This window comes from Balaenoptera musculus, chromosome 2, assembly GCF_009873245.2.
Source record: "Balaenoptera musculus isolate JJ_BM4_2016_0621 chromosome 2, mBalMus1.pri.v3, whole genome shotgun sequence".
NCBI lineage: Eukaryota > Metazoa > Chordata > Mammalia > Artiodactyla > Balaenopteridae > Balaenoptera > Balaenoptera musculus.
Window position 1 is genome coordinate 35249885 of NC_045786.1, and position 26502 is coordinate 35276386.

The following is a 26502-nucleotide window of genomic DNA, read 5'->3' on the forward strand; positions in this document are numbered from 1 at the left end:
TAAATTTTGAAAGATAAACAGAGAAAAAGGACATATTACCTACCAATGAATAATAATTACATTGGCAACACACTTTTCAACAACAAAAATGGAAGCCAGAAAACAATCTTATCTATAATAGGCTGAGAAGAAAGCAACTGTTCTCCTAGAACTGGTAGCCACTTAGCCCTCCACTTTAAAATGATGGTGAAGTAAAGACTACTTTGATTTTCTTTCTTTTTTTTTTTTAAATAGATCTTTATTGGAGTATAATTGCTTCACAACACTGTGTTAGTGTCTGTTTACACCAAAGTGAATCAGCCATATGCATACACATGTCCCCATGTCCCCTCCCTCTTGAGCCTCCCTCCCACCCTCCCTATCCCACCCTTCTGGGTGGTCGCAAAGCACTGAGCTGATCTCCCTGTGCTATGCTGCTGCTTCCCACTAGCTATTTTACATTCCATACCCTAACATTTTTGAGTTTCTTTCCTAAAGAATCCTGCTGGAAACACATTCTTAGGAGAAGGGATTTGAAAATGTTTTCAAGAAAGCCGGAAGAAGAACCATTAAGACGGTATTACAGAGGAAACACTGTATTCTTATTTTACTTACTTTTTGGAGGGTCGTAACAATGCTCCATCCTTGGTCCATGTATATGTGGCCTCACCGGGGGTAACAAGCTCACACAGTATATTGATGACCTCCGTCCTTCTTGTAATGTAGACTGTATTTCCAATCCTTGAATTTACTGTTTTATTAAAAGAAACTGAGGTGGGCTGGCTTTGCCTCAAGAGAACAGGTCCCTTTGGCTTGAATGTCAGCTTGCCTGAGTCTTTCGAATTTGAGCTTTGGGGCACACTTCCCGTTTCCCCCCTTAGGTGAGCCGCGGGGGGCGCCTCTCCCAGGATGCCCCTCCACTGCACGTGTGCGGACTGCGCCTTCGCTAACTCGGCCACCAGCTGATATATCACCTGGGACGCAAGGTCATCACTGACCTCTCCGGTCTCCATGAGCTGACTCATATTCCTTATCAGTTCATCAAACTGGGCGGTATCCATGCTGTAGGCTCCCTGTTTAACTGCGGATTCAAACTGCTTTTTCTCAAACTCCCAGGAGTTGGCGTTTCCTGCCGAATGGCTGCAGTGACCCAACAGAGCTCTTAAGAGAGGCTGGTGATGGATTTGGCCATCGTCCAAATAAAGCTCATTTTTGTTACTCCACTTCTGCCTCATCTTATGCCATTTGGCTCCCAAATTATTGGCTTCGTTGTGGTCCATCCCAGGATATTCCCCTGTGTGCCCTCTGAGGGCTGGGGGTGCAATGAGCCGGTTGTCAGTGCCAATGAGCTTGAGCACCACTGTCTCTTGGGCAGAGCCTGCAATGCACCGGTACATGCCGATGTCGGGGGCTGCAAGGCTGTGGATTTTTAGTGAGCCTGACTTGGTGATGCCGAGTCGTTTGGAGTTCTGCAGACAATGGCCATCCTTCTCCCACTGGATCAGAGATTTCTGGAATCGTCGCACTGGGCATTTAATAATCACAGATGTGTTGGGCAGCAAATAGGCTCTGCTCCCGACGGTCAGGTTAAGGCGCTTCTCTTCCCTTGTCTGAATGTAGACTCTCTGGACACCAAGGATCTGAGGACCCTGCTTGCCAAGGTTGGTCTTCATCTCTGGTTGCATTTCTGTAGGAAAAAAAAGAAAGAAAGAAAAGAAAACACAAATATCTCAATAATGAAAACTTTTTGACTGTAATCTTCCAAGGCTGGCACAAGTCAACAAATTCTTTTTTCCTCTTTTAAAACATTTGAGAACTAAAACATAAGGAATGAGATCTATCTATCTATCTATCTATCTATATATATTATACATCCTTAGATGGGGGTAAATTTCACAACTATCTGGTACTTTAGCAGCAAAGAATGCACGTTTGAATGAATTGCACGGAAGCATGTAAATTATTTTACAAAGCTCTGCTTTGGGGAGGCATGAGGGTAAGCGGTTAAATGTTTCCATCAGTAAGGGGATGTCTGATATGTGGGGCCTCCACCACCTAGGGGAGGAGGCCCTTGAGAATCTAGTATGGCTTGGCCAGGGGTACCCCAAATCTGAGGAAGGCAGTGATTGGGGAGATGAGGGAATGCGTTTGAAGGATCTGAAAAGGAGGATGAAGCTGGCCAACTGCAGCAGATAACCCAAGCGGGTCAGTTAAACCAGCATGGGGGCCTAAAGAAGCGAGTGATCAAAGAAGAAAAGGTAGGACAGGCACTTGGAAGCCAGATGAATCTGAGTTTGAATCTTAGCACTGCTATTTGCACAAGTCATTTAATCTCTCTGAGCCTCAGTTTTCTCACTCATAAAATGTGGGTAATGTTAGCAGCTTCGTCAGAGGAATGTGACAGGTTAGAGCATTTGTATCAAGTGCACAGCACATTAGCGGGCACTTAAAAGCTCTCGTATGTGACTATTGTCAGCAGACAAAGGCAGGTCCAGCCAGCAAACAACAGGGCAAGCTGAGACGGATCAAGGGTCGGCTGACTCTTGCTTGTTCCTGGGCATTGGCTGCAGTTAATGGGCTAAGGCCAAAGAGGACACTCCTCAGATCCCATCCCCCAAGAGCAGTGGCTCTCTCCCTCTGTCCACCTGCGGGAAGGAAGGCCTCAATGCGTCCTAGGGTGATTCTGAAGTGAGTAGGGAGGCTTGATGCAGGTGGGAGACGGATTCCTCTTTGAAGATGTACTTAGGTCTATGGGCAGATGGTGGAGCGTGGGCTAGAGGGCCTGGAAGGTGGAAGTGACAGAAGAGAGACTGCATCCACAGAAATGGCACTGTGGAATTCAGGTCATGAGACGGGGTGGGGGGGAGGGTGGGAATCAGAACCTTGGAGGACCCCGGTTACGGCTCCTCCTGGTTGTAGCACTGGCAGGGATACGCTGGGAGGAGAACCAGATTGAGACTCCGCTTAGATGGACTTCTCAGGCCCTGGGCACGAACTAGAGTGTGTTCACCAGTACCCTGGTTTGCCAGAATAACTCCTGGACTCCTCTCGGGTGGCTCATGATCCCTTTAGGGTCTGCCTGCCTGCTGGGGTGTGGTGGTGCCCGTACGTTCAGAAAAGCAACAGGGTTGGGTGCATAACAACAGGGTTGTGGTAGAGAATGTTCTAAGTGAGGGACAGGCATAATGAGTTTGCATGCAAATTCCACAGAGATGCAATTAATAGGCCAGGCCCCTTGTCCACGGTTCTGCCTGTGAATGCTCCCCTCGGCTCATCTCTAAGTGGAGCCGGGTGGCCTGTCATGCATACACCTTTCCCTAGTGGGACGCAGACCCTTCACAGAGGATGTCAAGCTCCCCTCAGCCAGTTAAAGCATACAGGTTTTCTTTCGGTTGGCAATACAGAGTTTTGGACTTACTGCTGTTCAACAGTGATCAAAAGCAGAAGGAGGATTCCTGGTAAGTTTACAGTTCATCTATTATTACAGGCAGAGGTGCTATGCCAAATACTTAACAATCTGCATGGCGAGGGTGCAGTCAACCAGAGCAGACGGCGGCTGTAGCAGTGGACCAGGTCTTTGCAGTGTCCCCTCTCCCAACATTGGTACACTATGAGGAGGTCAGACAGCTCCCGGCAGGAGGGTCCCAGCAGCTGGGAGACAGTCGTGGGGTTCAGGCAGAGGCTACTTACTAACCATTTGGGAAGTATTTCCCTACTTTAACAACCAGTTACAAGTCTGGTGTGTAGAGTTTCAATATCAACTCTGACTATAGGCAGTGCCTCTCAAACTTTGCTGTGCATTCGAAACACCTGCTATTATTGTTTTTTAATCTCAATACCCTGGGTCCCACCTCCAGAAATTCTGACTTATGGGGAACAGCCTGGGCATCAGACTTTGTAAAAGCTCCCCAGGTGACTGAGATGGGCAGCAAAGGTTGAGAACCACTGCCCCAAAGCGTCCCACTGCATTAACTCAAAGGCAATCTGATGGGATACTACTGGTGAAGAGGGAAGGGAAAATCAGAAAGAGCATCTGTGTTTTCTGTGCAAACCCTGCCAAAGTCTTTATAACTTGCAGTGTCCTCTGTAAGGAGGAGGTAGGAGGATTTCTTTGTGGTCTCACCATCAGGAACTCTTATACTTTCCTCTGAGTAATTAGTCCATTTCCTACCCAATAAACACTGAACCGTGTAATCGACCAGGTTGCCTTTTCCAAGATAGTTATGTTATCAAGTTTAGAGCTAAATTTGTGCCCACACATAACAGAAGTGCAAAATTCAAGACATAATCCTATATTAGCCTTGTTTGTTTTCCTTTTTTATTACTCACTGGTTTCTAATTTTACTTATCTGGTTGCATTTTATGAATACTTAACTTATCAGTGGCCTATTGTTGTCACAATGCACGGTATGTATGTATGTCTATACACATACATATCCATAATATCTACATATATGTGTTTATATGCACCTATAAAGATCTCTTTTTATTACCATTTAAAAGGATTCAGTTGAACACCCTGTCTGGTCATTGATCCCTCAGTGGCGGACAATGGGAAAGATAAATGTGCACGTGGATGGCTTTGAAACTTGTTCTTCAAAATCAGAGTTTAAGCTGGGTCAAAGTCAGACTTTTGAACTCATGCAACTGAGAGAGATGTGTGGAGACAGACTCTGAGGGCTGCTACAGATGATGCCATAGCTTGAACGTTCCTGCTCTTACTGGGAAGGTGCAGAAGCCCACATGGGGAATGCAGCACATGCCTGGCTCGATGCTTCAGGCTGGAGATGATCTGAGGCTGGTATAAGCCCACCCAGCATCTTGTGCGGAGATGGGTTCTAATTGCCATGGAGATGGTTTCTAATTACCATGGAGAAGGGTTCTAATTACATTCAGGCCCACTGGTAGCCAGAAGTCCCTCAGCTGAGCTTGGGGCTTAAAGTAGATGGGACCTGACTCCTTCAAAAGCAGGCTGGGGAGTCTGCAGGTGACAGGCAGTGTTCAGCCTTGGTAAAGGGCCTGCCCGTGGCTGGCTGAGCCACACAAGCAGCTCAGAGGCTCCCTCTGGCTGCATGCCCATCTGTTGGAAAGCAGGCCCTGTGGCCCCAGCTCCATTCCCAACCAGGCCTGTTTAGCAATTACTCACGCTGGGTATGCAGCAGTTCAGTTAGCAGGTATGCCTGGGGAGGGATCTGGGATCAGGCTCTGCCAGGCTGCCAGGTCCCACGGCGTGGGCCAATTCCTCTCTTGGGACTCCGGTGAGTTCCTTTGGAGCAGTGCCTGGAGCGTGGCCTCATCAGACACAGTTCTTGGGCAAGAAACTGGTCTGGTTTCGGGTGACCGCCTCCTCCTGCATCTGGATATGCCCCCAAACTGCCACACTGGACAAGCCTGATGGGATAGAGAGTGGCCAGGCAGCGATGGCATCCTCCTGGAGGGCCTGCGGGCAGTGCGAGGGTACCAACCCATCCCTCCACTCTCCCACTGTGCTGGATAGGAGAAATGCCACATCTTTCGGCGTTTCTAGAAAACGAAAAGATCTTTCTTCTGGAGGTCCTCCTTCTGGCCTCAGTGTCAGCCTGCCCTATCCAGTAAAGGCCAGCTCTGATGCCCGAGGCTTGTTTATCGCAATTGCCTCTGCTCTTTGCCTGTTCGTGTCCGGCCCTAATTCCAGTTGTGTCCCGGCCACGACGCTAAGTCTTGGCGCCATGCCAGGTTTCTGCCCCAAGCCATCTGCGCTGGATGTCTACACTTGGTCTCACCATCACTTGACTCCTGTCACTCCCGAATGGGCTTTGGCTGCAAAGCAGCCTCTAAGCCTTCCTATTACCCTGTGGAACCCAGGCCCATCAGAATCCAGCCCTGGATGGGGCTGCTTGGTTGGTGCTGACTCCCATTGCTCCCACTGGCATGGAGGATCTCACAAGCCCCTTTGGAGCTCTATCAAGAACCCGGGCAGCTTTTTTTCAGATTCTCTTTAGGGTAGAAACACAGGTAGCTGAGAGGAGGCTACAAGGGATGCTATAGGCGGGACTGGTTAAATGGGCTGTGAAGCCCCATGAAGATTACACAGTAAGTGTCTCATCAGGCTGAAAGAACGGCTTCCACACTTGGTTCTCATGCACTTTTCAACCGAGGGTAGATGAGCTTCTGCTCACAGCACCGCACTAAAAGCTCTCAGGGAAAGGCCACCGATGGTCCCCTAGTGACAAATACAATGTCTCCCTTCAGTATTCGTACTTGACCCTTCTAGGACACATGGCGCCCGTAATCACTCAGTTCATGGAAAAGTCTCGCCTCCCCACCATTTTTTTAAACCCTTCTTCTGGTCCTTTCCCACCACTGTTCGTTGCCAGCACGCTGCTGACTGTTGCTACCACCCCTCAGGTGTCAGTGCCTGGCCACTTCCTCCCTTTCTCTTCTTGCTCTAAACTTTTCTTTGGATGATCTTGGAGTTGTAACTAACAACTCTAGGTTGATGCCTCCCAAGTTGGTCTGTCTAACCTAGACCTTTCTCTAGAGCGCAAGACCTAATAGTCCACTGCTGACTGGAAATCTCTTCCTGCTACTTCAAGTTTAAAATATTGTAACCTAAACACTTTATCTCTGCCTCCCTAACCCATCCCAATAGTCCTCCTCTTCCTATATGCCCTAAGTTAATGGCTTCATCTTCTACCAACCTCCTCAAGGCAGATTCTAGAGTCATCTCGATTTTTCCCTGTCCACTGGCATGCTGGCCCTTCCTCTCACAGACTCACAGGTCGGTGACACTGTTACTATCCATTCCCAACTCTGCATTCAATGATGCCACGTCGGTAGCCAGAAACCAGCCATGACGGGAGTATCTACACCACAGAAATCAGCAAAGGTAACAAATGACAGCAACCTCTCCCTCCTCGCCACCCACCTTGCCCCAGAGCTGCTTGTTAAACACTGAAAAGCACACCACTGTCCTTTTCGCTCCCAACTCCAGCCAGCCATCAGGTACTTAGACGGGACATCTGAAACATTGTTAGAATGCAGCCTCACTGCTCCTATCCTCGCACTCTCTCACCTAGAGATCGTCATATCCCCTTGACTAGACTCCCTGCCTGCACTCTCATGTTTTTCCAATATATCCGTATATAAAGCACTATTGACAATAGCCAGGACATAGAAGCAACCTAAACGTCCATCAACAGAGGAATGCATAAGGAAGATGTGGTACATATATACAATGGAATATTACTCAGCCATAAAAGGAACGAAATTGTGCCAGTTGCAGAGACGTGGATGGACCTAGAGAGTGCCATACAGAGTGAAGTAAGTCAGAAAGAGAAAAACAAATATCGTATAATATCGCTTATATGTGGAATCTAGAAAAATGATACAGACGAACTTATTTGCAAAGCAGAGACACAGACGTAGAGAACAAACGTGTGGATACCAGTGGGGGAAGGGAGGCTGCGATGAATTGAGAAACTGGGACTGACACATATACACTACTGTGTATAAAACAGATATAATAAGAACCTGCTGTATAGCACAGGGAACTCTACTCAATGCTCTGTGGTGACCTAAATGGGAAGGAAATCCAAAAAAGAGGGGATATATATATACGTATAGCTGATTCACTTTGCTGTACAGTAGAAACGAACACAACATTGTAAAGCAACTATACTCCAATAAAAATTAATGTAAAAAATACATCTAGACAGCTGTCTGAGTAAATAAACCAAAATAAAATCTGACTATGTCACTCCTTCTTTGATAAAATCTAAACTCCTCATTATGGGGTTCAAGATGCTCTACAGCTCACCTCTCAAGCTTTCCCTTTCACCATAACCCACCTTCAACCTCAGTTCTAATCCTATGGAATTGCCAGCAGTTTCCCCAAACATACCACTCCATTTGTCATACCCCACCTTTGCCGACACTGTTCTCTTTTCCCAGATTCTCCTGTGTCCCGTGTGGATCTGATGAATGGACACAGCTTTCAGAATTCTGCTCAAAGCTTTCTCCTTTTTGAAGACATCTCCTCACATCCCCCAGCAGTGGTGAGCACTTCTGCATCCTTTTATGATATCATTGGCACTTTATTCTCCTTATTTGTTTATATATGTCTCTCTCCTACTAGACTATGAGTTCTTAGAGACAAGAGAAAGGATCCTTTTCATTTTGTATCATAACATCTAAAACACAGTAGCACTTGATGAATGATTCCTGAAAGAGTTAATAAGGAAATGCTATCCTCTGACACTGAAAACAATATATGCCCAGGCAGAGAGATCATCTCTGTCCTTAGGGCACAGCATAGTGTCTGGTACATGTAAACAAGAGTAAACAGTAAGTAAGAGTAAACAGTAAGAGAAAACTCTTACTGTTTATTGAATGAATAACAAGTGAATGACTGAGCAAAAGATAAAATAAATGTATGCTGTTGGATGCTGCAGGAGGTGACACAAGCCCAAGAGGGGTGCTGGCGAGGTAGCCCTGTGCCTGTCTGGGTTTCCAAGGGCTACAGCTATGTCAGGCAGGCAGGGGTGGGTGTTACTGGAATCTGAGAAGGCATAGAGGAAGAGTAGAAGCTCTCTATAATGAGAGCTGAAGAGGCAGACGCTGGGCTGGTACAAGGAGGAAGACCAAGAGCTGGAGAGAAGCGAGTGGGTTTGAGATAACCTGGGAAGGGGATGAGGCATATGTTTCTTGACATTTTCATCATATAGTACACGCCTGGGTGCCCCCCTCCCTCAAAAAAAATTTTTTTTTCGCCGCACCATGTGGCATGTGGGATCTTAGTTCTCCGACCAGGGATCGAACCCACGCCCCCTGCAGTGGACGCGTGGAGTCTTACCACCGGACCGCCAGGGAAGTCCTCCAACTATTTTGATGTCAGTACTTGGGTGAAAAATAAGAATTCTTCAGCAAAGCTTGGGAACCTTTAAAACCAGGAGCCGTAATTGAAAAAAATCTAAACTCAAACACTGTATTCCTATTATCTTTTGTTTTCTTTAGATGCTTGATTGGAAGCCAAGACAGGTAGGCTTTTAACAGCAATCTGAGGATGATCCAAGCCTGACATATTTGAAAAGCATGTCTTTGGGTACAACTCATTATGATAAGTGCTTTGGGGGCCTACACGGAAAAACTGTCCAGAGCTACTGTCTAGCTACCCCATATAAACTTATACCCTAGTAAGCCAGAAGACACAATACTAGTTACTCTGTTACATTTTATCCTATCTTAAAGCTATAATAGGAATTAGAGGAAAGTGGTAATGACATTAAAAATAACTAATACTTTTGAGCCTATAGTATGTGCCCGGCACTGTTTCTAAGCACTTTCTAGGCATTAATTCTCAAAACAATTCCATGAGGTAGGTACAACTACTATTCCCATTTTATAGACGAAAAACTGAGACTCAGAGAGATTAAATAACCTGCCCAATGTCACATGATGAGATACTGATAGAAATGAGATTTGAACCCAAGTTGGCTTAACCACAATGTCATATTACTCTTCAGAGATTAAGTGCAACTGAGAAAGATTACTGGGGAAGGTAGGGTTTGTACTGGTCCTTCAAGAATGGGAAGAATGTCAGTTGCTAGATATGGCGGAGGGAAGAATTTAAGCAAGGGGTAAAAGCTGGAGGTGGGAGAATGCAGGGAAGGTCTGGGGAGAAGCAGGCAGGGGGTATAACTGGACTGTATGGTGCACCGCTGGCCTCTAGGGGAAGCTCAAGACATCTTGCCTCCACCCCCCCACCCCCCACCACCCTCCACCCCACTGCACATTAAAAGGGTCAAAATGAGGAGCAAGAAGATTCTCTCCTCCATAGAGAATGGGTTTTACTTAAACTCAAGGCACTGATTAGGACACATTTCTAGAAGTGGAGCCTTGAAAGGGAATAAAGATCACAGCATAGTTGGGCTTGATCTTTCTTGTCTTCACACCTCTTCCATAACTGAGGGATTAGGCCTATAAAGAAGACCATCCTTTTCCAGTCTGGTGAGCAAAGGGGGTGGATGTGACATGAAGGAGAGAGGACAGTCAGAATAGTGGAATAAAAGATGAGTTTATCCACAGAGAAATGGGAACTTGGGGCCAGTAGACTGGTTACGAAATAGCTGCTATGATGAATTTCTTGGGAATTCTTAGGAATAGGAAAAACACCCACACATTATTGCCCAGGTAAATCAGATAGCATGAATATGAAGTATGTCTAATCAGGATGGTGATATTATTTTCTTCAGCAAATCCCAGTAGCTCAGGTCAGGGAACTAAAAAACAAGCAAATAAAAATCACCTAAAAGGTGATGTCGTCCTAATTGCTTTGAGACATGACATTATGGATTCTTTTAAAGGAGATTTCACAAAGTACCTAAGCCTGCGTGTGATCTGAAGTGGTAGGTCAGAAAGTATGTATGACAAAAGATGTTCAGTTTATATCTAGAAAGATGGAATTCTGCTTGAATTGACATGGTGAAATGCATTGATTTGTACACTGTTAAAAATATTATGTATGCACATTTGTTAAATATGCATGCAAACCGATCTTTGTATAATGTTTGTTCTTTGTGTTATTTTGATTAAAATATAAAAGAGGTTTCTTAGGTTTTAAAATCATGTGGATGTGATAAATTACCATGCTTTATTATCTGAAACAGTCAACTCTGTGAAATAGGAGCCCTACTCAGCTGTTATCTGATCTGTGATACAAGACAAAATCATTAATTCCTTTACATCCCCTTGTTCTCTCAACTTATCCTGTGTGTTATCATTTATATACATGGTTGTAGTTAAAGTTAAAAATGATGACACAGTAAAAAAAGATCACCTAAAAGGTAACCCACCAGAGTTGAAGATGAGCAGGGTGATTGAGGTAGTGGGTTAAGGAAGGGCATAGTGATCTGACTCTAGAATTGGTTAAGTGAGTGATGAGGAAAGGCCAGCCAATAGGAGTGGTTTCTAGTGCAAGAGCAGGAAGTTTGGGGACAACAGGGAAGGAAGAACCAGAGGTCACAGTGAAGCATTAACTAAATAAGCAGGGGCCAGGTGGGGAACAGTAGAAGAGCAGGAAGCTATTTAAGTACCAAGAAATGAGGAAGTCTATGGTGTCACCCTGCCAAGGGGATGGCTGTCAGTGAAATTGAGCATGTTGGGAAATTGGGCTATCAGGGTGTGAGAAAGTCATCCGCATGGATGCTGGTTGTCCTAGGTGTTGGCAGATGTTGGAGAGAAAGAATGGACCTGGTGGTGGGGTGTCCTGGCGAAAGGTAGAAAGGATGCTGGAGGTCGGCACACAATGCATTTGAAGGTGGGACGAGGGCGGTGTACATGCTTAGTGTGTGATGACAGAGGGAAAATGGTGCAGAGGCAGGAGGGGTAGGGAGGATGGGTCTGTGCCAAGCTCATCCCTCGGCTCTGATACGGTGGTGGGGGGAAGAGGATGCCATAGGAGCGTGCAGAGGGAGAAGCCAAATTTATGCAAGCCAGGGCCATTGATCCAAGGTGATGGCATCAGGCCAGGCTACGGCTGAAGTGGAGGCCCAGCTCGGGGTGACTTGTCTGTGCTGGGAGCATGCAATCCTGTCTCTTGTCTGCTTCCATGACCTACATGTGGGCAAGCTAGAGAATGAGATAGGGTCAAGGGGAAATATGACTGTCTTTTTTTCCTGCTTTTTTTTCTCCCTAAAACTTATCCTTTTACTCTGCTTTCTACCACATGCTATAATAATTTACAATTTCATCTTCTACCACATTGCATGCCCTAATAACCACGATGTATTCCCACATGTTATTCTGTTATTATTTTAGAGGAAGCTGCCAGAATTTAATTTCACTCTCCTCTAAGACAGTTTACGGTCCAGCCACATTGCTATGCAACCATCCACAATTAATAAAAATCAGATAGGTAAGCAGCTTGAAGCATGACACTGCGCCACACGCCACAGACATTCTTGAATTCCAGGATACGATAAAACTTGGGATCTCGAATTTTTGGAATCTCAAGATTTTGAAAACTTGTTCTCAAAGAATTTCCAGGGAAAAAAAATTAATGTTGTCTATGAATCACCACAGAGAGGTGGCTAAGAGCGTGGGTTCAGGAATCAGACAGATTTGTGGTCAAAGAGGCCAAGAGGCCCAACTGGCAGCTACAGATCCTTGGTCAAATCTCGGACCTTCTCTACGTCTTGGATTCCTCATCTCTCAATGGGGATACCTGGCTCACAATGTTGCTGGGGACTAAATAAGACAGTGCAATAATGCCTGCAAGGAACTCCACAGAGTAAGTGCTCAATAAATGCCATGAATGCTATGACATTTTTAAAAGTTACTATCGTTTTTCGTACTTGGTAAGTTTCTTCAGGAAAGTTGCTGGTAAATTTAGTAGTATATATACATACATATACGTACATACATATATGTACGTATATGTATGTATATACACAGGATGCATTTGTTAAGCAGGTGGATACTTCTTCAAACTGACTTTTCTTAGAGCTGTATCTTGGTCTTCAATATTATACCATTTGCCGCTTATAACAATCCTGAATTCTGCTTTATTTGCTTTACCTACAGATTAGAAACGTGTTGCTCTATGGAAGATGAAGCCACTTGGGGAGAGGAACAGAATCGGCATATCTGGTGAAGCGCGGACTTTCCATACTTACTCCTGCACACAGGCATTCGGCAAGATCTCACAAGAGGGGGCCCAGGAAGATGCCTGCACACGGTCTCACTGAGGGGGACACGCCGGCCTTTGGCCGTCAGCCTTTGGCATACCTGCTGTCTCCGCTGGGTTCCAACACCACAACTGACAGAACACTGTAATGAGAATTGGGCGACAGAGTCAAACGGAGTGTGAGCAGACACATCCCCCGCAGCAACAGCGACGTCTCCTACGGTGAAACAGGAGGGGTGTTATGTATGGGTGCACCAATAAGTAAGCATTTCCTAGGCTTGAACATCTTTTAGGAGATGGAGATTTTCCCTCACCCCACCACTCCCCATCACTCCCCTCCCCTCCCCTCTGCCTTTTCTTTTCTCTCTTCCCTTCTTCCCTCCCTTCCTTCCTTCCTTCCTCCTTACTATCTTCTTTCTTTCTTTCTTTCTGAGATAGTAACTAATTTCTAGTAATTTATTGTCGTGCGGTTTTATGGTCTTGTAATTGATGTCTAATTTATTTTTTAGATGTCTAATCTAATTTATTTTAATTTATTTTTTAGCTATTTATTAATATAGTAGGATGACTTTGCTTTTTAAAAAATGACATAATATAGACAATAATATGGTATTAACTTTGTATGGTGACTAGAATTATTGTGGTGATCTTTTTATAACGTATACAAACATTGAATCACTATGTTGTACACCTGAAACGAATATAATATTATACGTCAATTATAGTTCAATAAAAAAATTAAAATTAAAAAATGACATACACCCATGATCAAGAATTCAAGGAGGAGAAAAGTATAAAAGGAAAGTTTTCATTTTAAAAAACACCCAAACTGCTCTACGTAAAAGAACATTAGTATTTGATAATCACTGTGTCTATAACATTGATATTTGGTAGTCATAATTACATGTGTACATGCAATTTTAATTTAAAATTTTAGCAATTTTATTAGGTATATTAGAAAAAAATAAACTAAAATAAGATTAAAAGAGTTGCTGAATGGCGGATTTTTTTCCACTATTAAGTGATTAATTCCCAAAAGAACTCTCCAAAGGTAAGAAAGAAGATGAAAGAAACCAACAAGAGGTTTGGGTAGTTATTTTTACTGACATATTTTGACTTAACGAGAGCATCTGGTAAGCACATTTACATTTCCTCTCACCCATCTCTCCTCTGCAAACATTCAATTTGCTTTTGTTAAATTATTTAGCTAACGTCAAGATTTTCTGATATTTACGTTCTGTTCTGAGATGCAACTGCTGGTTGATTACTCTTAATTCTGTGCTTAAGTGAATTTACGATTCATCTTCCATCTTTTTTCACCAGCATCTGTGCCTTCCTGGATTTTTTATTTTTAGTCATCTTGGTGCTTCATCATGGCCCTGCAAGTTTTTCGAGACGGGCTTATGGGTACGTATGCTCTGACTGCCTCTCTTGCCTTTCCACATGAAGAACAAACAAGATGAAGAGAAAATACTTGGGTCATACTTCCTTTCCTTTTGAATTGTGCAGACACTGCTTCACTGTCTTCTTGCATCTAATGCTACTGTGAAGGTGTAGGAGGCCAAGCAGGGAATTTTTGTTGTTTATTTGTTTGCCTTTTATGCTCAGAGGCCTTTGGCTCCTTTCTTTACCAATGAAGTTCAGCACCTAAGCAGGCTATGTCTTAGTGGGTCATACTTTAGTGGCACGTGGTATACCATTATGACTTGCAAATTAAAGATTTTATTAAAGGAAACTAATTCCCCTTAATTATCTCTGAATATTTTTCTGTTTCATTTGTTTTGTTCTTCTCACAAATACCAATTACACTTATGTCTAATCTCCTCTCTCTGCCTTTCCATATCCATCATTGCCTCTGAAAACCAATTTTACACCTTACTCTTTTTCATATCATTTTATATGAGTTATTCCAGCTTGTATACCATAGCTCTCTGTTTCCAGTCGTTTTAATTACTTTTTGTTGCTTGTAAAGTAACTTTTACGTCTGCTGTCTAAAGTTCTTCTTTTCACTTTTTTTTTCCCTGACTATTCCAAGTTGTCTTTTCATCTCCTTCTGTTGACTCATAATCTCTTTCTGAACTCAAACCTCATTTTAAAGCCACTTTCCTCCCAGACATCATGACTATAATTTCCTTGGGAATATGGAGCCTATTTTTCAGAAATTTTCTCTGGGTAACACCTTTGTGATACTATGCTGTTCATGTGACTCTTGCTTCCTGTTCCTTTCCCCACACCTTAACTTCTTTCTTCCCCTTCAATTTTTTTCTCCCAGTTTTGATGCATAGTTTTTATGCCGGAACTTGTTAAATGCAGCTGGCTGTTTGTGAACACCAAGGGTTTGGGGAACGAGCTAGGGCATTTCCATAAGTTTGCTGTCTTCAACAGTCTGTCACCAAATTTTTATTTCCTTTGCCCATATATCTCTTCAGATTTTGGCATTGGAAGGGTCGGTGTGACTCAGGGAACAGCGTCTTAAGTAACTCGTTCACTGTGTAATCATCCAGCAATTGCTGCCCTTCTTCCTTCACACCACTCCATTTCTGCAGCCTTCCTTGGCTGGGAAGCCTAAACATGTGGCTTCTCCTGCAGCTCCATCTCCCCCACGGCTCTGCAGGGACAATCACGGTGTTTTCAGGGTCAGCGCATGGTCCCCCATCTAGTGTCTGTAATCAAAGAACCGTTGAGTAGGCCTTTCAGGACCATCACACTTACTCCTAGGGAAATCTATATCCTGCTCGTGCCTGAGGAAATCTTTGTCAGCCCTCAGCCTTCCCTCTCTCATTTTGGTCCAGATTTTACAGTCTTTGGCAGGTGTGTCTCAAAATTGATAGTTTGGGCTTGTGGCCATTTCATTGTTCATTAAAGACAGGATGTTCCCGCTCTTTCATTCTCTTTGTGGGTTTTTTGTTGGGTTTCACAGAGGGGAATGGAATTTTTTTAAATGCCTTTATTGTCCTCTTTAACAGAAAGCCCAAATTATTAATAGTTTTTCAGTACAGAGGGAAGCTTTTTGTAAGCTTTTGAACAAATAATTAAAAATTACCATTTAGCAACTTATGATGTATTTTTTTAACACGTCAAATCATCATCTAGGAGTTTTCCATATAATATAAAAACAGTAGTTACATAATTGCCAATCACCACTCATAAGCCATTTCTCATGATCAGTATTTGACTTTTTCTCCCCATTATGAATGGGAAGACCATCTGTAAACCCCTCTTCTGGATGGAGGTCTTAGTGACCTTGCATCTGCTAAGTTCAAGGTTAGCATGCCATTAGAGAAGGTTCACAGCTGAGACAGCAGAGATGACAGGACCAGTGCCATTAATTATGACTCACAAAACAGCAACTTTATGCCAAAGCTTCTATGATTTATTCCATAGAAATATGGTAGATTCCTCTGGAAGAGCTCATGGGAACAACATACCCTGAGTTCTTGTAACTTTGGAACTATTTGTCTGCGACCTTCAAACTTGAAGATCAGTTGGGCAGGACAGAAAATCCTTGGTTCACATTTCCTCTTTTAGTACATTAAAGATGTTGCTTCATTGTTTTCTACTATGAAGTGGTATTGTTGCAAAGTCTGATGCTAACCTGATTTTCTTTCCCTAGTAAGTGACTTGGTCCTTTTGCCTAGAAACACTAACACATTATTCTTTAATCTTTAATATCCAGTGTCTTTAGTAGATTATGTCTTGATATTGACTATTCTGGGTCAATTTTCCCAGGTATATGGTGTGCCCTTTCAGTGTGGTGCTTGGAATCTTTTATTTATAGTTTTGTTCTGTTACATTGTTTCGGTTTTCTTTTCTCGGGACTCTAATCAGGTCTCATCCTTTAGACCAAACTCTAAAGCTGCATTTTCTACAACACTTTCCTGGGACTCAGGCAGACTCAGATGTTTCCCCTCAATTTTCACTTATTTCTGTAGATGGGACAACTTTATTGGACTTTATATACAATTTTTTTCATCGGTCTGCCTCATTCAACTGTGAGCTCATTGAAGACTGTATTCTTGATTGTCTCAGATTCCTGGTACCTGGAGTAATCAATCATAGCAGTGCTCAGTAAATGACTGTGAAGATGCTGAGCTGTTGGCAATAGGCATACTCAATTTAGAAGAAGCTTCTACAAGTCTATTTATTTCAGTCAACAAGTAAGAGCATTTCTATCCTAAGTACCTGTCTTATCAATAAGCTGAAACTGTCTTGTTGATAAGATAGTGTGTGTGTGTGTGTGTGTGTGTGTGTGAATATCCCTTTCATGCAGTTGTGTACTAGTAAATGTTTCACAACAGGTTCATGGAAAAGAGGGCCCTGATTGTAACATTTGCCAATTTCTATGGTGTAAATATTCCCATCAGGGCTGATTTCAAGCTGTCGTCCAAATGTCATTGAATACAAGGTAGGAAGAGATCACAATTGGTTCTCGAAAGCTAGTATGAACTGGCTCCAACACACTACTGCCTTCCTGAGTCATAATTAATAAATCTATTGAAAACTGGAAAGCCATATTTGGAAATCCATGTGTCCTGGACATATCTTGAGCTGTACTTTGTAAAATGTCTCATGTATAGAGATCTTTCCCTTTTTACTTAGCATATGGACATATTTCAAGAATTGAAGAGTTGGCAGGTATTCAACTAACTGAATTCAGGTAACTGAATATAGGAGGCAAAGTCAGAGATGATCAGAAGTGTTGGAAAGATGCTGGTGCACTGAGGACAGGAAGTAGGTGGGGGAGCTGGTTGGGAATGAAGAGGGTGTCCCTTTGCCTTCCCATAATGAGGATATATCCTACTTGGGGAGCTAAGGACAGGTACTGAAGAGAAAGTCAGAAACTGTTCCTGGAGACAGAGAGTCACCTATAGATGTCAGAGAAGAAGTCCCACCACAGAATCATCGATGGAGGAAAAATGCAGTGATAAAAATCAAAGGGTCAAATACTGAGCTTTTTGGAGATTTGGAAGAAGGCAAACCAATAGAAAAGATGCAGTCAGGTAAGTAGGAAAAATAAATAACACCAAGAAACACCCTGAAGGAGAATGATGAAAGTGGACAAAATGGCCAAATGCTCCATCAAAGTAGAGAGAACAAAGAATGAGGAGACACTACTGGATTTCAGTCAAAGGAATAGGGTCACAAAACAGTCCACAAGGGGTATGTGGATTGCAGAAATCCACCTTTAGGGAAGACTGCCCCATATAAGTGTCGATGCTCCTTTTTTTTTTTTCAAATTTATTTATTTATGTAATTTATTCATTTTTGGCTGCGTTGGGTCTTCGTTGCTGCACGCGGGCTTTCTCTCTAGTTGCGGCGAGCAGGGGCTACTCTTCAAAGGTTGCAGTGCACGGGCTTCTCATTGCGGTGGCTTCTCCTTTTGTGGAGCACGGGCTCCAGGCGTGTGGGCTTCAGCAATTGTGGCACACAGGCTCGGTAGTTGTGGCTCGCAGGCCCTAGAGCACAGGCTCAGTAGTTGTGGTGCACGGGCTTAGCTGCCTTGCGGCATGTGGGATCTTCCTGGACCAGGGCTCGAACCTGTGTCCCCTGAATTGGCAGGCAGATTCTCAACCACTGTACCACCAGGGAAGCCAATGCTCCTTTTTGGTAACTAGAAAAGCAGTGTAAGAATTGAAGGTTCCTTTCTGCCTAAAACTGGGTTCAGATCTAAGGAAATCAAGGAAAAGGAATGAGCCAATGAATGAACAAAGCCCAAACATGCCATGAATAGAGCTAGTGTCAGGGAGAAGAGTATTCCAGCTGCAGCCTGAGAGGCCTGGCTCGGCGAAAAGCGGAAATTCTGGTGTGGCTTTTCAGTCTTTCTGGGTTCAGGAGTAGTGGCCAGTTCCAATGTGGAAGGGCCTCATCCAGAACCACAAGATGGACGGCTGCCCTGGAATGAGCCATCCCATGCCAGAGGGACGAGCCTGGCAAAAAGCTTTAGGGACGGTGGCAATTTGGCATCAGAGTCTCTGCCAAAACAAAGCAACTCAGAAATGAGAGAAAATTTCAACCATCAAGAGAAGAGCTGAATTCCGTAGGAAACACAAACTGCTGGGCGACACGTGGGCCTAACTGGACCCAAGTCTGAACGCTGGCTCTGCCTTCCTGTGCACGTGGGCACACCTGCTCCTCCTCCCAGATGCAGGTGTCCTGGAGATGTGGCCTTGGCTAGGAGTAGGAAGATGTCTTGACTGTGCTTGGGCTGACCTCTTGGAGTGTGCACAAGCTTGCTCTCGCCTTGGTGAATGGTTGCCTAGGAAACTGATCTGCCTCAGGTCCAGCCCAGCTCACGTGGCTAACCTCTTCTGTCTCCTCTTCTTTCTTCCAGCAGAATCTCTTCCAGTGAATGATTTTCCTGTCCTCTGTTAGCTGGCCTGAGCTTTACTACAGCTCACTACTTCAACACCATTTTGCATTTCCCGTCTTTGCAAAGGCTCTTGAGGAAGAGTATTTACCTGCTCAGAGGTCTATAGGGCCCAAGGACCTGTCAGCAATCTCATGGCCACTGGCCTCAAGGACACTATAGGCCAGATGAGAAGACCATGTGGATGCTCAGGAAGTAGCTCCCCATTAAAACGCAATAAAAAAAAACCCTGGGGTCATTATGAGTTAAAGCTGGGAAATGCTGTATGATTTTAGGGAGTGGAAGACTTCACAGAGGAGGGAAGCTTAGAGCTGGGCCCAGGATTTGAGGGTAACAACAAGAGCAAAGACACAAGGCAAGCCTGAGTATACGTGGTAAAGGGTGTTAATTTAGTGAAACATACCCAGCAACTACAAATTCCGTTATTCACAGAGGGAATGGACAGGAGAGGAAAGCAAGGATGTCAGCCCCAGCCTCTCCTCTAAAAGGCCAGTGAGAAGAGTTTGTTCAGGAGGTAGGATGGAACTGTGAAGGCCTCTTTTTTCTCAGAGGAAATAAGAAAAGAGATGAGGAGGGTGTGGTATTTTAGAGCACGGCAGGGGGTCTAGGTGCTCCCGGGCTGCATCCAGAAACAAGGTGCCCACCACTTCCACTCATGCCTTGTCTTTCCCTTTTCCTGCCTCTTCCTCTTGGGTTAGGGCAGCACTTGCTCAAAGAAGTTATTTCCCAGAGCCAACCCTACTTTGGACACATTGAAGGGCTAAGCAACCCTCCCAAGAATGAGGGGCAGGTAGGGAAATGCTTCTCAAATGGTAATGTGCCTGACAACACCTGGGGATCTTGTTCAAATGCAGATTCTGACTCCTTAGGTCAGGGTGGGACTTGAGATCCTCATCTCTTACAAGTTCCCAGCTTCTAAAAAGATGCCCATTTGGCTGGTCCCTGTGTCACACTGAGTGTAGTAAGGTGACCAAGCATTCACGATGCCAAGACTTCTCTCCACAAATGTGTGGCTATCCCCTCCCTGAAGTTCTGCCCCTAACCTTATGGAGACAGTAACCGGAAGCATTTAATGAGGGTTTGGGGAAACATTTAGGTAGACCCTCAGTGACCTGGATGAGGACCATGACTTGTGGCTTGTCAGTTAAGACAGTTTATACATACTAGCACTTAATTGAGCTAGACAGTTAAAACAGGAAAAATATAAAACTGTAGAACATGCAGATAAAAGTACTGTCAATCCAACCTATGCCAGAAGGATGCTCAGCGGGATGGGAAGGGTCCACTCTGTAAGGTGTTTCCATACCTAATATCTCATGTTATCCTCAGAACAACCATTGTGTTAAAAGAAAGGAAAATGGAGGCTCACACAGGTTAAGGATATGGAACGAGGTCACTTGCAGGCATTAAAGCTTGTAGGTTCCATCATGAGTCTGTTTGGCTCAAAAGCTCTTGTTCTTGCATGAGAGACATGAGTGTACACAGTTTATACTAAACTTGGGTCACACAAACTCAGGTTTGAATCCTAGCTCTACCCTTGGGAAGGCGACTTCAGTCTGAATGTACCTCTGTTTTCTCATCTACAGAAATGGATACATCTGCTCCCAGGGCCGTCGTAGGATGAGATGGGAGTAGTATCATACAATAGGTTGCAACCGTACCATCACTGAATTTAGGACTCAGGGAAGTTCATAAATGTCAGTTACTGCCCTTTCTTATTTCTTGAGATTATTTCTAAGGTTAGATTGCCCCTCTGCTCCCAGAAGATATACATTTGGGGCAGTGACTGGAGATTAGAGGACCCTCATTAGGGACCTCAACTACCTGCTTCAGAATCTTTGCTAAAACCTCAGCCTACAGACAGTAAGGATGCAGCAAGACTGGAAGAAAGAGCTGGAATAAGAATAAAGGGGGCCGGAATATGAGTCCCATCAGTTCAAGGAAAGCCCTGCAAGGTATTCTGGGAAACTTAAAGTTGATTTTTCCGACCTTTAGGAGGTGACTTTATAGACGCAGTGATGGGAATACTTTGAGGTGTTAGATGGTGTGGAGATGCGAGAGTGGTACAGAGGCCGGGAATCTGGTGGGCAGTGTAATATCAAAGAGAGAACCCTTGGAATAAGGTTAAAAGTCGTGGATTCTGCTCCTACCTTGCAGCTTATTTCAGCTATTTGGGTTTAATTTTCCCCACCTGAAAAATGAGGCATTGCTATTAGACTATATTAAGTCCTGCCAGCACTAAAATGATAGTTTGGAATTCTGCTTATTGCAATTAACGTGAACTTGAGAGGGTAAATGGTAAAATCAGCAATGGTATCAACGGAATGCAGAGGAAGTAAAGGTGTGGAAAATTTTCAGAAAGTTGAAATGTCAGGGTTTAATAAATAATTCTATATAAGGAGACCTAAGGCAGAGAAGAACCAAACCGATTTTGAGTTAATCCTGGGATACAATGACTTTGGTTCTTCCAAAAGAAAGAAGTAACGGGATTTGGTTTAGGAGAAACGTGTTGAGTACAGTTTAAGTAATATTGAGTAAAAACTGAAAATGGATCATTATGTGTAGGTCTGGACCAGGGCACTTACACAACCCAGAGAGTGAGTAAGTGCCTCCTGAAATTTTGCACCCTAGACATTCCACTCACCTCAAACTAGCCCCAGCTCTCATCTCAGGGAGGTAATATCGAAAGGCTGAAAAAAGGGAGGAGTAGAAAAGAAGGGACTGTAAAATTTGCAATGGCCGTTACCTTTGACCAGTCTCCCACAGTTAGATACGGAGGACAGTCTGTTCTGGCACAGGACTTATGAGAAGATGCCTTGGGTCCTTGACACAATTCATCTGAGAGACTCAGAAAGCTGCCATCCGTTAACAGCTGCTGACAGGTGACCCTGCGATTCTGAGTTCCCCCACCACAGGTCCTGGAACACTGAGAAGACAGAAGGAGGTGAGTCAACGGGCTTGGCCCTCTTCAACTTAGTGCAATGCAGGGCTCTTACAATCATCAGCCTGGCGGCCGTGGAGTCACCAGTCTGCCATACCTGCTGCCATTCTTCAATATGCCAGCTAGGAGGGCAATCAAACTGATTGCATGCTTGTAAGGCATGGGGCTTCTCATCTTGGCATTCCTCAGGAGGGGAGGGGGATTCCCCAGGGTGCAGGCAGTACACTTCTCGGGTCTGGATTCCAACACCACAGGTAGCTGAGCAGGGTCCCCAAGAGCCCGTGTGCCACCTGTACCAAAAAGCAAGTGGGCAACATTAACTGTCCAATGGACTCTGTGCAACACCCAGAGCATGGACAAGTTCCTCTCTGGACTTCCAGACTCCACCCGCCACATCCAGATCCTGGAGTCACAGCATCAACATAGGCAATTAAAGTACAGAAATACAATGTTTCAAGGCAAGAAGTGTCAGGAAAGGGTTTAAAGATTTTACCTGTTTGGGAAAGTCCAGAGTAAAAGAGAAGCAGATTTCTCTCCATCCTAACCTACCACCCTACAGCAATAATAAAATCTTAGTTTTGTTTTGAATAGAGCCCCAAGGCAAGGGTGATTTATATAGGTGCCAAAAGAATTTTAAATGCTTAAAAGCACACTTCCCAAAAATTTCAGAGCACCTGGATTCATTATTTGGAATGTCTCTAAGAAAATTCTTTTATGTTAGGATTACAACATATATATATATATATATATATATATATATATATATATATATATATATATATACACACATATGTATATGAAATGTGATTCCATTCCAATAAGATCTTGGAAAAATCAGGTTTTCTCATGAAACATCTGTAAAAATTAAAACCCAGGGCAGCTGCTCACGATACATATTTCCAAGTTGCCTTCAGAAAAGATTCTCTCAATTCACACTCTCACCAAAAGCAAGTGAGACGGCCTGGTTTCTTACAACCGCACCAACACTGGACAATATCATTTTAAAAAGTCTCTGCCCGTCTGATGGGTGAAAAATTGTATACAATGATTATTTTAATTTGTGGATATTTAATTCTTAGTAATCATGAATTTTTAACTAGTTACTGTAAAGATATATCATGAGGAAAGAATTTTTAAATGCTTAAAATGTACATTAATAAAAAAATGCTTGCTCCAGGGTAGTTTGTAACAGCAAAAAATTAATTAATTAATTAATTAAATTTTACAAAGTGGAAGGAGGCCATCTAAACATTTAATAATAAAGAGCAAAATAAATAATTGTCTATTCATAAAGCACCATGCTAGCAGCCATTAAAAGTAAAGTAGATATATAGTTACTGACATGGAAATACATTCATGTATTTTTATTAGAAAATAGGTCATAAAATAGCCATGTTATTTTATGCACTATAAACGCATGCAGAAAAAGAATATGGATAATTACACATTGAAATGTTAAGTGATGATCTCTAAGTGATAGGATTTTTATTTTCTTTATTCTTGCTAGTATCTTTCTCCTGATTTTTCTTATAATAAACATTCATTATCAGAAAAAATAAGTTAGTTCTTTGAAAAATATTAGTTTTTATCTAAAGGTGATTTTTCAGTTTTTCTGATTTCTAACTTTCTATAATAAACATGTTTTACTTATGTGACTAAGAGAAAAAATGAAGAACAGTATTAAAGACAAATAGGGCAAAAAGAGTAAAATCTTAATTTACGAAGGCAAGAGTTCACAATGATGATATAACAAATATGGAGACTGAATAACAAGCACAAATATGTATGAAATATGAGATGTTAGATAAAAGAAAAATGGAAGGATATGTAATAAAAAAAATTTTAAGCTGTGAAATACTTCTCTAAGCTCCTGGCTTATCAAAAAGATGAATTTTAATAAGAACATAGAGAACTGAATAATACATTTGAAAATTTTGATGAAATACATGTTATTAGGCAACTACAAAAAGTTCTATTCAAGAAAGGGACTAGAGCTTGTTAATTGTGTGATTGAGTGCCTACAAGTTTCTAAGAAACAAGTGAATTCCTATGTTATTTAAAATGTTCCAAAGTAAAGAAGAGGATTAAATATTTTAATGCATATTATGAAGCTCGGTAAAACCTGAGCACAAAATCTGACAAATGTATATAAAGAAAATATTTTTTATGTATGGTTATATATTCTGAGTTCTAAATAAAAGAGAAATATAAATCCTAAGTAAAATGGAAGCAAGTCAATCAAAGGATTAAAATAATACACAGTACACGCTATGGACTGAATGTATCCCTCCCCAAATTCATATGTTGAATCCCTAACCTCCAATGTGATAGTGTTTGGAAATTAGGCCTTTAGGTAGAAATTAGGGTTAGAAGAGGCCGTAAGGGTGGGGCCTTCCTGATGGGACTAGTGCCCTTGTAAGAAGATAAACCAGAGAGCTTGCTCTCTCTCTCTCTCTCTCTCTTTCTGCCATAAAAGGACACAGTGAGAAGGCAGCTGTCAGCAAGTTGGGAAGAGAGCTCTCATCAAACACTGAACCCTGCTGGCACCTTGATCTTAAAAGTTCTAGCCTCCAGAACTGTGAGAAAATAAACTTTTGTTGTTTAAGCCACCTAGTCTATCACATTTCTGACCACAGTGGAACTATATTAGATAATCCCCTAAATATTTAGAAATTATGCAATAACCTTTTAAATTACTCATGGGTCAAAGAAGAAATCACAATGAAAATTAGACAGTATTTTTAAATGCATGTTAAAAAATATGAAATGTCAAAATCTGTGGGATGCAGCTAAAGCCATGATTAGAAGAAAATCAATGTCTTAAATGCATATATTAAAATGAAAGAAAGGCTGAAAACAATAATCTATTTCAAGAAGTTAAAAAAACAGTGTATTAGACCAAAAAAAGTAAAGGAAACAAAAAAAGAGATGAGAACAGAAATGAGTAAACTAGAAAACAAAAGTGGGCTGTTCAAAAGACAAATAAAATTGATAAATTTATGGTGAACTATGAAGAACAAAAAAAGAGCATAAACATAAGTAATTTAAGGGGAATCTCAAAGGCATTAAAAATAATAAAAGTATAATAGGTGTAAAATGAAAAACATTATGTCAAACAATAAATAAATTTAAATTTAAATAAATTTAAAAATTGGATTTTTTTAACTTCAGAAATTAAAAAATTCAATTAACATGCAAAAAGACAAATGAATATATAAACTAGCATTTATATTCCTTTAGCACTTACCCTTAAATTATAGCGTCTATCACTATAAATGTTGATAACAAAGTCTAGAGTTTCTTGGTATCTCTATTCCTTTTCTTGATCAAGATGAAAGGGCTTCTTGAACTACTCTCATCTGTTACTGTTGTCTAGAATTCTGTTTCTCCTGACTTTTCCATACTTATTTTAATCATTCCTGTTTTGTCTTGTTTTTCCACGGGTTTGGTTGAGTTCATTATATTTTTTATTCTGCTTTCTCCCCTGCTATCTTTTATCCTTAGAGTTACCCTTGGAAATTTAAAGGGCCTATTTAACATCTCTAGAGTTAATCAAAATTATTTCCATCTTCACAAATAGTACAAGGGGCTTAAAGCACTTTAACTCCACAATCAACCTTTGACCCAGTTTTACTAGGCTTTGTTGTCCAATATCTATTTCAAATCCACATTCAGATATTATTATTGACTTGCACAGTCAGGGATTTTTTTTAGATAGCTGTCTTTACAATGTACTTTGTTCAGTATTCATTCTTATATCTCAGACCGTCCCTCTAGGATCAGTTTTCTGCTTAATAAACACATTCTTTTAAAATTATCTTTAGTGAAAGTTTGCTGATAGTAAAGTCTCCTGGTTTTGCTCACCTAGAATTTCTAACATAATAGTAGTTAACATTTATCAATCACTTACCATGGGCCAAGCTCTTTTTAGAGTACTTTACATGTATTAACACACTTAATCCTCACATCACCTGTAAGGTCACGGTTTGCTGACCCCATTACAATCTGAAAATACCCTTGTTTCATCTTTGAAATATTGTTCACTAAGTATGTAATTCCAGGCTGACAGTTATTTCCTCTGAGCCATCTGAAGATAATATTCCATTATTACTAATGAGAAGAATACTGTCAGTTTTTGCTGTTCCTCTTATACATCTCTTTTCTCTGATTGCTTTTGAGATATTTTCTTTGTCTTTGGAGTTCCAAGGCTTCCCAACCATGTGTCTAGGTGTGTATTTCTTTTTTATTTTTCCTGCTTGGGATTTGTTGTAACTCCAGATTCTCAGGATTCATAATTTTCATTAACTCCAAAATATTCTCAGCCATTATCTCTTTGAATATTACCTGCTATCTTTTTGTAGCTTCATTTAGATATATACCTTCTCAATATTTCCTCTGTATTTCTTACCTCTAGTGCATATTTTACATATCTCGTTTGCTCTCTGTGCTTTATTTCCAGGTAATTTCTTCAGATCTCTCTTCTACTTCACCTGTTTGCCCCATTCCATAACTTTTAAATGTCAATGATTTTATATTTAACCTAGATATTCT

The 26502-nt window shown here is 42.2% G+C and overlaps 1 protein-coding gene across 6 annotated transcripts in view; it reads right to left on the reverse strand.

Moving 5' to 3' along the window:
- The window catches only part of ADAMTSL3 (ADAMTS like 3), a 365885-nt gene that overhangs the window by 69431 nt on the left and 269952 nt on the right, over positions 1-26502 (reverse strand). For all 6 annotated transcript variants that reach the window (XM_036842259.1, XM_036842264.1, XM_036842261.1 and 3 more), the window contains exons 18-21: positions 22049-22241; positions 21757-21936; positions 12633-12786; positions 595-1666 (exon numbers count right to left, since the gene is read on the reverse strand). In XM_036842259.1, coding sequence (XP_036698154.1) covers positions 595-1666; positions 12633-12786; positions 21757-21936; positions 22049-22241 — 1599 coding nt within the window. The remainder of the gene's footprint in view (positions 1-594; positions 1667-12632; positions 12787-21756; positions 21937-22048; positions 22242-26502) is intronic.